General features: G+C 36.7%; 1 protein-coding gene and 1 pseudogene across 1 annotated transcript; both read left to right on the plus strand.

Annotated features, from left to right (window-relative positions):
• The first annotated feature begins 705 nt into the window (after positions 1–705).
• LOC109081783 (extracellular calcium-sensing receptor-like) lies at positions 706–13,608 on the plus strand. Its single transcript, XM_042775802.1, has 7 exons — positions 706–761; positions 1,654–1,976; positions 4,093–4,172; positions 4,455–4,464; positions 11,932–12,758; positions 12,863–13,090; positions 13,423–13,608. The coding sequence occupies exons 1-7, from the start codon at positions 706–708 to the stop codon at positions 13,597–13,599; spliced, it is 1,701 nt and encodes a 566-aa protein (XP_042631736.1). The 3' UTR covers positions 13,600–13,608.
• Positions 13,609–13,619: 11 nt separating this feature from the next.
• LOC122148669 lies at positions 13,620–14,226 on the plus strand (annotated as a pseudogene).
• The last annotated feature ends 1,012 nt before the right edge of the window (positions 14,227–15,238 follow it).

Consider the following 15,238-nt stretch of genomic DNA (forward strand, 5'->3'; position numbering starts at 1 on the left):
AAATAAAGTTCACTAATAATACTTTAAGCTTGTAAATATCTATATTTTTAATTAATAAATTTTTGTTTTCTATTATAGAATTCTGAAGAAGAATTAGTGAGGACTCAGATAAGGACTATGTTCCCAGTGGTTTTTCAGAGAATTCGGAATCGGACATGATGTCTTCAGAACCAGAGTGCCCTAAACCACTCTCCAATGTAGACTGCCAAGAAAGCATCTTAGTTAAAGATTCACTACCTGAAGATGCAGTATGCACAGCACAGCTGAAAAAGTCATGCAGAAAAGGCGAGCAGGTATTCAAAGTTTACAACAAAGTAGGGGTTGAAAATATAGGGGCTGAGGATACCACAGAATGTGGGGAAGGTCCATCAGTACTATCCTCTGAAATATCCACTTCAGAACATAAGAAGTACTGTTATATTTGTGGAAAGCCCCAATCGAAATTCACAAGACACTTAAAAATTCATGAAAACACAAATGTGGATGTTGCTAGGGCTCTGGCCTTGCCGAAGCATTCCAAGGAACGTAAGAAACTGCTGGACAAACTACGAAATAAATGAAATTATGAACATAATGCAAGTGTTTTAGCCAGTGGATCTGGGTCATTAAAACTCAAACGTAAACCGAAGAAAAATTACAATCCAAATGATTATGTGAATTGCATGTATTGCCATGCAGTGTTCCTAAGCAAAGATCTGTAGAAACATGTACGGAACTGTCCTTCTAAGTCAGTGGATCAGGAACAACCAGGAAGAAATAAGGTACTGGCTTTAGCGACAATGTCTGATTCAGTTCTGTGTCAGCAAATGTCACAGAGTGTTCCAAACACCAATGAAAGATGATGACATCTCTGCTGCTGTGTGGAGTGATTTCACCATCCTACAGCTGGCACAATCATTTTTAAATAAACATGGCCAAAATCCGTCTAAACATGATTACATCCGACAGAAACTAAGAGAGGTTGGAAGAATTTTGTTGATCCTGAGAAAGCAATTCTCATTGCATACGATTGAGGATGCTGTTAAACCTGCACATTTTGGTATGGTTATACAGGCTGTCAAAAGAGTATCTGGGTATGATGCAGCAAAACACACTTACCACACTCCAAGCCTTGCTCTTAAGCTGGGTCACTCTTTGAACAAGTTATGTGACATCATAAACAGTTGAGCGTTAATGGCTGAAGATTATGCAAGGATTAAGTCAACAAAGACTTTCAAAAAGTTGTATAATTCTAAGTGGTCAGAACTTGTGTCTCATGGAGCTTTAACCACTTTACATGAAGGACATTTTAATAAACCATCCACACTCCCGTTTACTGAAGATGTTCAGCGAAAAAGACTAAATCAACAAAAGTCTATGGAGAACTGTGCAGATCGACTCTTGCCAAAATTATTCTGTTCAATCGAAGGCATGGAGGAGAAGTTGCAAGGATGCACTTAAAAAGTTTCCTCCTCTTCACAAAGATGTTGCTGTTGGCCTTACAGCTTCTGAGCAGAAACTTTGTGCACATTTTAGTCGAGTAGAAATTAGGGGGAAAAGCGGGCGTAAAGTAGCAGTTTTGCTATCACCAGACATGCTTGATGCTTTAACACTTCTCATAAGCAAAAGACAAGAGTGTGGAGTTACACAAGACAATACATTTCTTTTTGCAAGACCCAGCTGTTTGACTCCGTATCGAGGTCAAGACTGTCTACGGATTTACGCAGATGAGTGTGGTGCCCAGAACCCTGAGCTCCTCCAGTCAACACAGTTGCGCAAGACCGTTGCAACTTTGTCAAAGGTCCTGAACCTAAAAAACCATGAGTTGGATCAAGTGGCAGGCTTCTTGGGCCATGATATATGTGTCCACAGAGAATATTACAGGCTTCCAGAGGCTACAACCCAGCTGGCCAAAATTTCTAAACTTCTACTTGCCATGGAGAAAGGTTCTCTTAGAAGTCTTCAAGGCAAATCACTTGAAGAAATTGACATTGAAGGTAAGTCTATTAAAGTTAAAATTTGATTTTTGTTTGGTGTATGGTTTATAGTATATTTTATTGTAAAGGTTATCAAGTGTATAAGCTAAGGTACATACAGACAATATATCTTTACCAAAGTAATAGTTTTCTGAATGGTTATTATTTGATAATTTTATTTGCTCCTAACATTTGCTATACTTAAGACTCAAATTGTTTGTTTGTTTTATTAGAAAACCTAGACTTAACCAATTCTAATCCAATTGATGACAGTGATGCTGAGGAGACAGTTCAACTAACCCAAAGTGAAATTGGTAAAAGTGCATAAACATACAATGGCAAATCATTAAAGTTAAGTTTACCATATGATGCACCACTATGTACACCGATCAGGCATAACAATATGACCACTGACAGGTGAAGCGAAAAACACTGATTATCTCTTTATGGCACATATTAGTGGGTGTGATATATTAGTCAGGAAGTGAACATTTTGTCCTGAAAGTTAATGTGTTAGAATTGTGAAAAATTAGTAAGTATAAAGAGTGAGTTTGACAAGGGCCAAATTGTGATGGGTAGATGACTGGGTCAGAGCATCTCCAAAACTGCAGCTCTTGGGGGGTATTCCCGGTCTGCAGTGGTATTATGTATATACCTGATCGGTGTATATACTGTACATGAAGTATTAACATCCCAAGGTGGGAAAGCAATTTAACATTAATCTTACAGGAATGGTAAAAACTTTGAATGGTAAAAACCTGCTTCCCTATTAAAAAGCAGGCCAAAACAGCCACTCAACACTTAAGTCAAGACTAGCAATCATTCTAACAAGGCTAGACCAAAGATAATTGTTAGACTGGTTAAAAAAATAGTGAGATGAGATCTAGTCATCATGGTGTTTACTCTAGTTTATGCTTGTATATAAATAAACATGTGACACCAAAACCTTAATAGTAAACTATATTATTCATACCACAGCACTAAAGCGAGTTAGGCGACCTGTCGAGGATCTTCCAGGCACCTCAGATGGTATGGGCATTTACCTAATTTGACTAGCATGTTTAGCAAGGTTTGATTTAGTTCATGTAGACCAAGCAGTGCCTAATGTATGTTACAGTATTTTATTATTCCTTTCATAGATGATGATCCTGCCTTAGAAAGCCCATCTGCAGGTAAGACAAGGTGGAAGTTTTTAACTAATTCATTTTAAGGATATATAAATGTTAGTCAAAGCTAAAAATCAGTGGCATATATAATCTTTACTTTTTGCATTTGCTTGATTGAATTAAATTAGATGTACATGTGATTCTGTTTTGTTTTCAAGCAGTTTACCAAAAAAGTAAAAAGAAGTAGTCCAGCAGTAGGGAAGAGCATGAACAAACTGGTAAAAAAAACACCAACAAAAATGCACAATGAACACGTTATTCGACAATTGTGTAGATCAAGCCGCTTTAGTATCTGTTTCTATGAGCCGCTATATGTAGGTCATTCGCCATATTGGAACGGTCCAAGCGGTTGGGGATGCCAAGTACATGATATCCCGCTAAACTACACTACTTATAAACTATTGCAGTGTATTATTCTTCCGAGGCTTAAAAGTTAAAGAATTTTTTTCGCCAGCTGGCTTAAACGTAATCAAAATTTAAAATAAAAATGTAAGATTATAGTGTTTAAAAATAGTGGTAAAAAACCCTTTTAAATATTTTTGGTTGACTTTTTTTTTTTTTTTTTTTTTTTTGCTAAACAGGAATGTTAGCAAACAGGACATAAAATACAATCATTTTAAAAACTTATAATAACAACTAATAATCAGTTGATAGATATAAACACTCAAAATAAATAATACATACCTCTGAAAGGTTATACCATTTTGGGGGGGTATTTATATCGCGATGGATTTTACTGCACAGTGTTGTGGCATATTTACCAAACAGTAAGTAACGTCAGCAGCAGCTGACATGTGGAGCGTTCCAAGATGGCGGACACATCTACGTGCCTGGAGCGCTTGAAGGCGGCATATAGTTATATATATCTATGGGCTAGACTAAAGATAATTATTAGACTGGTTGGAAGAATAGAAAGATGAGATCTAGTCATCTCTGTTTTTATCCTAGGAATCTGTTTTTCTCTTTTGTAGTCGTTTCTGAAAATCCTGCTGAAAAGAAGGATGCCAGAAGGAAACAAAAACAGCAATGGCCTCCAACTGAAATCACAGCAGTAATGAGACACTTTAAAAACCACATTACACAGGGAAAACTTGCCACTAAAATTGACTGCCAGCAGTGCAAGAATGCTTAGCATCCTGCACTGGCTAATCGCTCTTTACAAAATATCAGAGACTTTGTTAAGAATAGAGGTTTGACAGAAAAGAGAAAGAGACAGGCACAAAACATTTAGTGTTTTGATGGCGTTATTGTTTTTTTTTTTTTTTTTATGTGTATGAGCAAGGTTATACATTGTTAAGTGATATGATATAATATGCTTTGTTCCTTTTTGAAGTTCATCAAAGGTAAATGGTAAAGTGCTTTACCTCAAGGCATGGTTATTTTTTGGTTATTTTTTTATTTTATTTTTTTTTTTGTACAAACCCAATTCCAAAAAAGTTGGGACACTGTACAAATTGTGAATAAAAACAGAATGCAATGATGTGGAAGTTTCAAATTTAAATATTTTATTCAGAATACAACATAGATGACATATCAAATGTTTAAACTGGGAAAATTTATAATTTTAAGGGAAAAATAAGTTGATTTAAAATTTTATGGCATCAACACATCTCAAAAAAGTTGGGACAAGGCCATGTTTACCACTGTGTGGCATCCCCTCTTCTTTTTATAACAGTCTGCAAACGTCTGGGGACTGAGGAGACAAGTTGCTCAAGTTAGAGGGCTGCATTAACGCAAATGTAGCGGGAGCGGGCGGTTTTACCTTTGCTGCGGGCGGGTGTGGGCGGTCAGAACATTTCGCGGGAGACCCGCGGGGAACGGTGGTGTGTAGTAGAAAGGGAGTCAACACAATAAGTAGAGAAGAAAATTAAAGCTGCTGTTTACATGACAAAAGCAAAGCAAGGCAAGTCAGACATCTGGAAACAATTCTCATTTGTTACCGGAAAAAATGGGAAAGAGCGATTTCCTGTCCTCTCAAAATTCACGTTTTATTTTGAGCATTCCACATCTAGTGCGCAGAGAGGTGTATGGGCGGATCTTGGAAGAAAGATGCACAAGTCTGGGACTGCAGTCAGTCAGCAATATATTTTTCCTTCATAGTAATATGGAGTAAGCAAAGCAATAAGGCCCAGTGATCAAATTCATGTGTTTGTTAAGTAGTCTACGACTAGACTCTAAGTTTTATATAGTTATATATATATATATATATATATATATATATATATATATATATATATATATATACACACACACACACACACAGGTTTTTTTAATTATTTATTTTCTTTTTTGCAATAGCCTGTTAAGCATGCTATTGTGAATGTGAAATGTGAGATTTTTTTTAAAGCATTCTATTTTGTTTTATTTATTTCGTTTTGTATTTATTTTGTTAAAATTATATCTAGCGTATTTTCAAAGTTGTCTGTGTTTTTTTTATTTAATGGTAAAGTTATTTAGTTAATCGTTTGGTGCATGTATGCAGTAGGCCTAGTCTGCGTTTAAAAATTGAGGTGCCGCTAGTTGTGGTTTTGTTTTAACGGTTAGGCCTAATGTTTTATAACACTAATAAAAAATCAGCAATGTTTTTGTCATGTGTGGTGCTTTGGTTTAGCATCGGTTACTTCTTATTATTTAAATGCAATCATGTTTATAATCTGTTATTCTGGGTGTTAACTTAAACAAATATTTAGTCTGAGTACCTATTTGTGTACATTTTTCACAAGCTCTGAAATAAAGTCCCCGGGAGCGGGCAGGAGTGGACACAAACATTACGGGTGCGGGCGGGTGGAACACATAGGTTGCGGGAGCGGGCGGGGCTGGTCATTGGCCTACATTCAGCGGGAGCAGGCGGGTGCAGGTTTAAGAAAACAGTCCCGCACAGGGCTCTAGCTCAAGTTTAGGAATAGGAATGTTGTCCCATTCTTGTCTAATACAGGCTTCTAGTTGCTCAACTGTCGTAGGTCTCCTTTGTCGCATCTTCCTCTTTATGATGCTCCAAATGTTTTCTATGGGTGAAAGATCTGGACTGCAGGCTGACCATTTCAGTACCCAGATCCTTCTTCTACGCAGCCATGATGTTGTAATTGATGCAGTATGTGGTCTGCCATTGTCATGTTGAAAAATGCAAGGACTTCCCTGAAAGAGACGACATCTGGATGGGAACATATGTTGTTCTAGAACTTGGATATACCTTTCAGCATTGATGGTGCCTTTCCAGATGTGTAAGCTGCCCATGCCACACGCACTCATGCAACCCCATACCATCAGAGATGCAGGCTTCTGAACTGAGCGCTGATAACAACTTGGGTTGTCCTTGTCCTCTTTAGTCCGGATGACATGGTGTCCCAGTTTTCCAAAAAGAACTTCAAATTTTTATTTGTCTGTCCACAGAACAGTTTTCCACTTTGCCACAGTCCATTTTAAATGAGCCACAGGACTGGTGGAAAAGTGCCTTTAATGGTTTATTTTGATAGGTGTACTGTTTCTGTAGAGAAAGCACCTCAGACCTCCGCAGCACATTCTTAACATAAGAGAAAGACAGTCTTTTCTGCTTGCTGCAATAAATCGCTGTTTTTCTGCACTAATCAAGTTAATTTTGCCAAGATATTTTCAGAGATGATAGACGAGATGTTATAGAATAATAATTTAATGAAAACCTAATTTTGATTTTTTTTCCCGAATTTCCTAAAAAACATTCCAGCGCGACATCTGACGGGTTTTCCCATATTGCATCACACACACACACACACACACAGATGGTAGACAACCAAAATGGGTACTACCGCCGCGCGTACCGCCGCCGCAGGGCCGCGGCGTTAACTGCAAGTCAGTCGCGTGTTAAATTCATTCGCGAAACTACCGCCAGGTGGCGCAAAGGGACGGATTGCAAACTGAATGAAATTGTAAAATGAGATAAAATGAGAAGGTAAAACAACAATAACATTATGATATAACATTGTATCATCTTTAAAAAACCATTAAAAAATGTACAGTGAGTTAATTTCGAAATGTAGGATAGTCTTAGGCTGCAGTCTACTCATCAAAAATTAAAAGAAAGACCTTTACACAAAGGATCTTATGCTTGCTATTGTTATTAAACAGTCATTAAATATAAGGCCTATATATACGGATAAAAAGCTAAATGTTTTCATTTCGGTTCATAAAGGATTTTTTTTAAACCAATATAGAAATGAGAACGGTCCAGCATTTAGCAATAATTATGATTAATTCTGTTATTATTCTTGATTTTTCAAACTGCTAACACTTTGCATTTTTGAATTATGCCTTTACTGTGTGACCAAAAATTTTGTATTTTCTGTTTCAGCTGTTTGATCGCGCTGGTGCCTCGCGCACATTCATTGGAAACAGTAGCCGTTCACTGTGCCATTCGGCGCCAGCAGCGGTCCACTTTGGCATAATTTTGCTACTTATTATTTTTTTTTGTCGATACTGAAACACGCATGAACTACAAAGCCTATTTTTCCTAATGAATAATAGTTAAGCTTGAACTAGGCAACATCACGAATATGGAAACGTTTAGATTTCTCCCGAATGAGAGCCCAACCTTACCTTATGGTTCGCTTTAAATGATTATTAATTTATTTTTTTTGTTTGTTTATAGCTAAGCCTATATTATTATATACTGCAATTTTATTTATCCATTAGAATTATTTATTTGTAATTATTGTTCTGTTCTGATAAATTTGTTAAATTTAAAGGATTTGCTGTAAAGTGAAGAGAACTAAAAATATCCTGTTGGCACATTATAACATTATTAGGCCAGCCGTTATTATTTCTGAATGTAATAAAATGCAACTTATACATGACCTATATATTTTTTTTCCTCTCACAAACGTAATTTATTTTAGCCTATTTTAATAAATAAATAAATAAAATAACATGCAGCAAACGAAAATAGGCGATTAATCGGTTAAAATTTGTTACTGTGGGGTAATTATAATTATTATATACTTAGGAACAGAGTCTGGGAAAAAATAAGGGACGATCCAAATATTATTCATATTTGTTTTGCTTCACCTATTTATGTAAGCTACAATTATTCTAAAATAAATAAATAAATAAAAGAAACATAATGTAATTAAAAGTGCCATCGGCCTGAGTAAATTTTACCATTATAGAATTGTGACTTTAAAGGTTAGTGATTTAGGAGGTGAAAATACTGTGAAATTACAAATGTTATTGGATTTAAAAGCATAACAACTGAAGGTCTATGAAACGTTAGCCAATAAAGCAATAAAGTTTTTTTTAAACAATGGGACTTAAAGTTTTGAACTAAAATATTATTTCAACCATATAGCCTGTGAATAAACAAAATGCATACTTTTCAATGAAAGAACACTGAGAGTTTGCTTCTGGTGTTTGGATTTGTACTTCAATAATGAGCTCCAAGTTTATGAATAGCCAACACGTTTTTTTTTATTATTATTATTTCTCTCTCTCTCTCTCTATTTAACTCTCTATTTAACAGCATTAACTTACAATGAAATACGTCTTCCTCCAGGTAGACTGAATGTTTTCCTGCCTTGCTAAATGTTGGGATCATGATCAGTAAGTTGTATTTGCTCAAATTGATTTAGTAAAATCAAAACTTGCGGACTTTGAAGCTGGGAACAGTTTGCGAGAGTCCCGCGCGCTGTGAAGCGGGAGCAGCTGATGAAGGACTCCGCTTGGTCTTAAAGTCTTCCGCAAACGCTACGTTCACAAATAACAATGATTTTCGTAAAATAATGATTAATTTTCAATTGATAATTTGTTATTATTATGGACTTGTGAAAACAATAATATGGGCTGCGGGAAAATAATGAATAAAAAGAGTAGGGCTGCTGTGAGTGCAGACATGTTTCAACCCAGTAACATGACAACACAGCGTTCCTCACAGCCCAAAAACAGACCGAATTCAGTTCAGCTGGAGGGGGTTGGGGGGTAGCTCTGTATAGCTTGTGGGGGTTGATATAAATGTGTGAATCTCTTGGTCTTTCATATGGACAGTGTCTTATGAGGGTATCAAACTTGCAGAACAGGTTTAGATAGGACTCGTCATTTTGGGTTTTAGGGCAACTTTGAAGAAAGGTTTTGATCCACTTCAAATGTTAACTAATGTATAGCGCAATATAGTTTATTAGTTATTATAACTTCAGAGGAAGTTGCCTTAACTCAAAAAAATAAATTCGCAAACGACATCCAGACCAGTCCAGACATCAGTATGATCTGTCTATGATGTTTTATAGGCTTTTTTAGATTTGGGAATACACATGCGTTACAGACATGACAAAAAACATTTTGGAGTTTTTGGAGACATTATTATTATTATTATTAATTTTTTTGTAGCCTATTTACAATGCACAAACCAGAAGCAACAATATCTGCAGAGAAAGGTTGGCCATTCTCAAAAAAAAAAAAAAAAAAAAAAAATCTATTTTATTTCAATTAACATGACCAATCCGCGAAAGCCACCTCAGCGTGTTTAATGCCTAGACACTTGAGGTAGTGATCGTGACCATCACCCGTCGCCAGGTAACGACTGCATCCAGAAACGCACTGGTGAAATGGCATCTTTAAAAAGACAAACCATAAACTTAACAAAGAAGCACCACAGTAAGCACTTCAACATAAATAGCACATTTCAGGGAAATGCTCTTTTAGGTGCTGAGACGCACAGGGTAAATGGACGTTTGCAGCATGACAGGGGGTAGTGCAGCCCGAAGTGCACAACCCATTCGACACAGAAACGGCCACCGCTGAACCGCCGTCCACCAACACAAGAAGCTCGTCACACATGAAGCAGTTGTAGTTGAAGCACGATGTTGTCGCTCGGCTCCGAAGCAAAGAGCTGGTATGTGTTGTACCTGCTGCCTATTTATGTTCACGCTGTGATCAGCGGCAGCTGGATGCAATCATCGCATGCCAATGTACATTGGCTCGTTTAGTTACACTCGATGTAGATTGGTCCCTCTAAATGAGATCCCAGTTCGTCGGTCACCGAAATGATGATGGGAGTGACTGACTGAAAGGGAACATATGTGTAAAGTTTGATGTAAATCATAGGATGCACGTGGAAGATGGGGGACATTTCCTGTTTCCAATGTTTTTATTGCAATAAAATTTTTATTTATAAAAAAATATATATATATATTTTGCCATGGCAAAACCATTGAGAGATAACAAAAATCCCTTCACAATTTAGCATTTTCTGTCTTGACATGACCTTACTGAATCTTGGTGCCACTTAAATAAATTTCCTAAGAGAAGTGTTTCAAAATCCACAGCATGCCCATTTGCAAACAATCCAAAATGGCTGAAATATGTTTGTCATGTTGAGGAAAACCAAAATTTGTGAATATCAAACAAAATCAGTGGCAACCACAGTGATAAAATAAATTTGGAAGTGTCTGGGAGGCTATGAACTCCACTGACCAAAAAAAAAATTATATATATATATATAAAATTATTATTATTATTTTTTTTTTTCCGTATTCCAAAGTGATGAAATATGCATTTTTGAACAAGGATGCACTTTGGAGCCAATGAGACAAGTCTCTCCTGAATAGCATTATCCAAACAAAATATGTCCTAAGACAAATTTATCTGTTAACTTTCATAAGGTTTTAGCCATGGTAAGCCCTTCAAACAATCTTCATGAACACCCTGACAATCCAGAACCTTGTCATATAAGTCATCAAAGGCCAATACCGAATTTCGTGCAGATCAGAGAAACTTCATCCCGACCACAGCCTGCATTGGGTGGGGCTATAGAGCCCCTTGCACACACCCAAGCACTACATGTGTGTGTGTGTGTGTATGTGTGTGTGTTCACTCCTACAAAGCACAAACTATGTGTATGGGACACAATTCTTGGCCACACGTCACATCACTTCTTGAAAAGCAGAAAATATGATGGTGTTAATGTCTATTTAATAGTGCAGCATTGATCCACTTGTCCATTCTTTGACACAGATGCTTTGAAATTACCTTTACTCTATTCCACTCCTACTTGACCTGCCTCCTGTACTGCCCTATGAAGTCACTGTCTACGTTCACAAACAATCATCCATATTAATTATGCTTATAAAAATGAAAATGATTTATCAGGTCAAATGCATCTGACATATGCAGTTGAGCTCAATCTTTGGGATGCTTGTCTTTCTTTACACAATCCTTCTTTTCCATCAATTTCATACAAAAGCAGAAGAGTATTTATGCCACATGATTGGAGACCCGAAGTACCCGCTGTTATCCAAGGATGGAGACATAACTATTGGAGCACTTTTTCCAATCAGAAGCATAGAGACAGTACCTTCATTTGTGTTTACAAAAAAACCTCAGCCTCTGTCATGCTCCAGGTTTGTTACATTTCAAAAATAATGAATTTAATACAGCTATAATTTTACACAGACACACACACTGCAGCAAAATAATAATTGTATTTATTATTATTATTATTATTATTATTATTATTATTATGTATTTTTCCTACTTGTTTAATGTTTTTACAGTGTGAATCTGAGAGATTTCAGAAGGGCACAGACCATGATTTTTGCCATTGAGGAGATTAACCGAAGTGAAAGTTTGCTTCCAAATGTTTCTATTGGCTACAGAATCTATGATACCTGTGGTTCAAGACTCTCTTCTATGAGTGCAACTATGGCATTGATGAATAATCATAATGTTGCAGCAGGGGACACATACACATGCAAACAGTATCCGATACATGCTATCATTGGAGAAACAGAGTCTTCTACAACAGTGATTCTGTCCAGAACTACAGGACCTTTTAAAATTCCAGTTGTAAGGGGCAATAACACTAAATATATTTCCACTATCTCCATGCACATTACTGTATCACTGTTTCCTGTGCTCTCTTTTTCAGATAAGTCACTCAGCCACATGTGAATGCCTCAGTAATAGGAAAGATTACCCCTTTTTCTTCAGGACTATTGCTAGTGACTACCACCAGAGCAGAGCACTTGCATACATAGTCAAGCACTTAGGCTGGTCTTGGGTTGGAACTGTGAATACTGATAATGACTATGGAAACAATGGCATGAGCATATTTCTCAAAACAGCCCAGGAGGAGGGGATTTGTGTGGAGTACTCTGTAAAATTCTACCGAACAGAGCCTGACAAACTCCAAAAAGTGGTAGAGACAATTAAAAAAAGCACAGCAAAAGTGATTGTTGCATTTCTTACCAGTTACGAGATGTACAACCTACTTGAACATCTAAGTATTCAAAACATTACAGGCCATCAGATGATTGGTGTGGAAGCATGGATAACAGCAAAGCGTTTGATCACTCCAAACAGTTTTCATGTACTGGGAGGGTCACTGGGTTTTGCAGTGAGAAACATTGATATTGAAGGTTTTGAAAATTATGTTACAAAAGTATTCTGGGAAACAGCATTTCCATGCTTACACACTGAAGGAAATTCATCTCAATATGCAATAAATTGCAACATATATCGAGATCTGCTTGTGCTAAAAAGCTTCAGTGATGATTTGCCTGAACAAAGATATGCAAGTAACGTCTACAACTCAGTTTATGCTGTTGCTCATTCATTACACAGTCTACTCAATTGCAAGGAAGGTTGTGAAAAAGATCTGTTAATACAACCACAGCAGGTAATATAATTTTAAGAAGAGAATGTTAGAAAGATGGAACATAAGAGCAGGAGAATAAACCTTTTCTGTTTAAATGTGTTAAAATGCCTTTTTTCCCTCAATAGGTAGCTGAGGCTCTAAAACAAGTAAATTTCACTGTAAAGATGGGAGAAAGTGTGTGGTTTGACAGCACTGGTGGCGTAATAGCCCAATATGAAGTCATAAACTGGCAGCAGGACTCTGATGGATCAATCCAGTTTAAACCAGTGGGATACTATGATGCCTCACTGCCCCCTGACCAGCGCTTTTTGCTTAATGCTGAAAACATAATCTGGGTTGGAGGACAGCTGGAGGTAAATAGCACTAACTTGTTTAATCTAAAGAGGTTTTTTTTTTTTTTTTTACTTGTGGGGTAAAATGTATACTTACCAATAAAAAGAAAATGTATACTTACCAATAAAAAGAAAATAAAGCATAATGCAAGTGTAATTTTAACAGGAAAAAAAAATATTTGGCACTCTATCTGTTTAAATTCAGGAAAAAAAAATCACTGTCATGGTTTATTTCCTAAATTATGAAATACTCTTTTATCAATAATACTGGTGGATGTATTTTTGTTCTTAAGAGCCAGTTAAATAGCACTATGTATGCTATTTAAAAATATATACTGTCTTTTTATATGTAGAGGCCGAGGTCTGTATGCAGTGAGAGCTGTCCTCCAGGTACTAGGAAGGCTACACAAAAAGGAAGACCTGTCTGCTGTTATGACTGTATTCCATGTGCAGAAGGAGAAATCAGTAATGAGACAGGTAATCTTCAGTCCATCTCCCAGCTTCTACAGTTTCTGCATGCATTGACTTAGCAAAGGAGTTCACAAATAAAACCAATATATTTTTGTTTATACTATAATGATCACATTTTCCTTTACAGATTCAAATGACTGCAAGCAGTGTCCAGTGGAATACTGGTCTAATGTTGAGAAAAATAAATGTGTGTTAAAGGCTGTGGAGTTTCTCTCATTCACAGAAGTTATGGGTATAGTGCTAGTCTTTTTCTCAGTGATTGGAGCAGGATTAACTATCCTGATGGCCATCATGTTTTACAGTAAGAAGGACACCCCCATAGTAAAAGCCAACAACTCAGAGCTAAGCTTCCTGCTGCTCTTCTCATTGACTCTGTGTTTTCTCTGTTCACTTACTTTCATTGGTCGTCCCACTGAGTGGTCCTGTATGTTGCGTCACACAGCATTTGGGATCACTTTTGTCCTCTGTATCTCTTGTGTTCTGGGGAAAACAATAGTGGTGTTAATGGCCTTTAAGGCTACACTTCCAGGAAATAATATCATGAAATGGTTTGGGCCTGCACAACAACGACTCAGTGTTCTTGCCTTTACACTTATACAGGTTCTTATCTGTGTGCTTTGGCTTACAATATCTCCTCCTTTTCCCTACAAAAATATGAAATATTATCATGAAAAGATAATTCTTGAATGCAGTCTGGGTTCTACTACAGGTTTCTCTGCTGTGCTGGGTTATATTGGCCTACTGGCTGTTTTGTGCTTCATTTTAGCTTTTCTGGCTCGTACTCTGCCTGATAATTTCAATGAAGCTAAATTCATCACATTCAGTATGTTCATATTCTGTGCTGTATGGATCACTTTTATCCCAGCTTATGTCAGTTCTCCTGGAAAATTTACTGTAGCTGTGGAGATATTTGCCATTTTAGCTTCAAGCTTCGGTTTACTATTTTGCATATTTTCACCCAAATGTTATATTATGCTGTTAAAACCTGAACAAAATACAAAACAACATATGATGGGAAAGGTTCCATCCAAGTCCTACTGAGAGAGCAATGTCTATATTAGCATTGGATCATTTTGTTGTTGTCGTTGATTTTTTTCCAATAACAATGTTAGAACATTTACAAATAAATTGCTTAAAAATCAATCAACCATTATACTTTTATACAGTAGGTGGCCAACCAGAGTGTGCTTTCTACTGCCGCAAGCGCTGCCGCCGCCACCGCATCTGCAAAGTGCATTTGCAGCTTTTGACCGCTGAGTGGCACTTTAACCACAGGTTATCAAACAAAGGCATCAAAGCACATTTTCGCAAATAGCAATCAGCTTCGTTTCACCGATTAGTTAGATTTGACGGCTGCAGTCGAGAAAAATGAAAGAAAAACACTGTAGTTAAATTATTTAATATTCACAGATGAAAATTTAGTAGGCCTACTTAAGAAGTTATGTGCGTTTCTTAGAACGAATTCAAGCAGAACAAATATCAAGCCAAATGAGCCTGTGCTTATATTTTCTCTAAGCTGCACAGTATTAGGCTACACCATATTTTAGATTTGAAACATTTAACTTTTAACATTGTTATATTATCCTAAAGAAAAATGGTGGTTTACTTTTCATCGAAGCATTAAAAGTGGGTTGTCTATTTTAGTGAGCTAGACTACATACATGGATCTATATGCAAAATGTCAATATACTCACATAT

Source organism: Cyprinus carpio, chromosome A18 (genome assembly GCF_018340385.1).
Source record: "Cyprinus carpio isolate SPL01 chromosome A18, ASM1834038v1, whole genome shotgun sequence".
In the NCBI taxonomy this organism is placed as follows: Eukaryota; Metazoa; Chordata; class Actinopteri; order Cypriniformes; family Cyprinidae; genus Cyprinus; species Cyprinus carpio.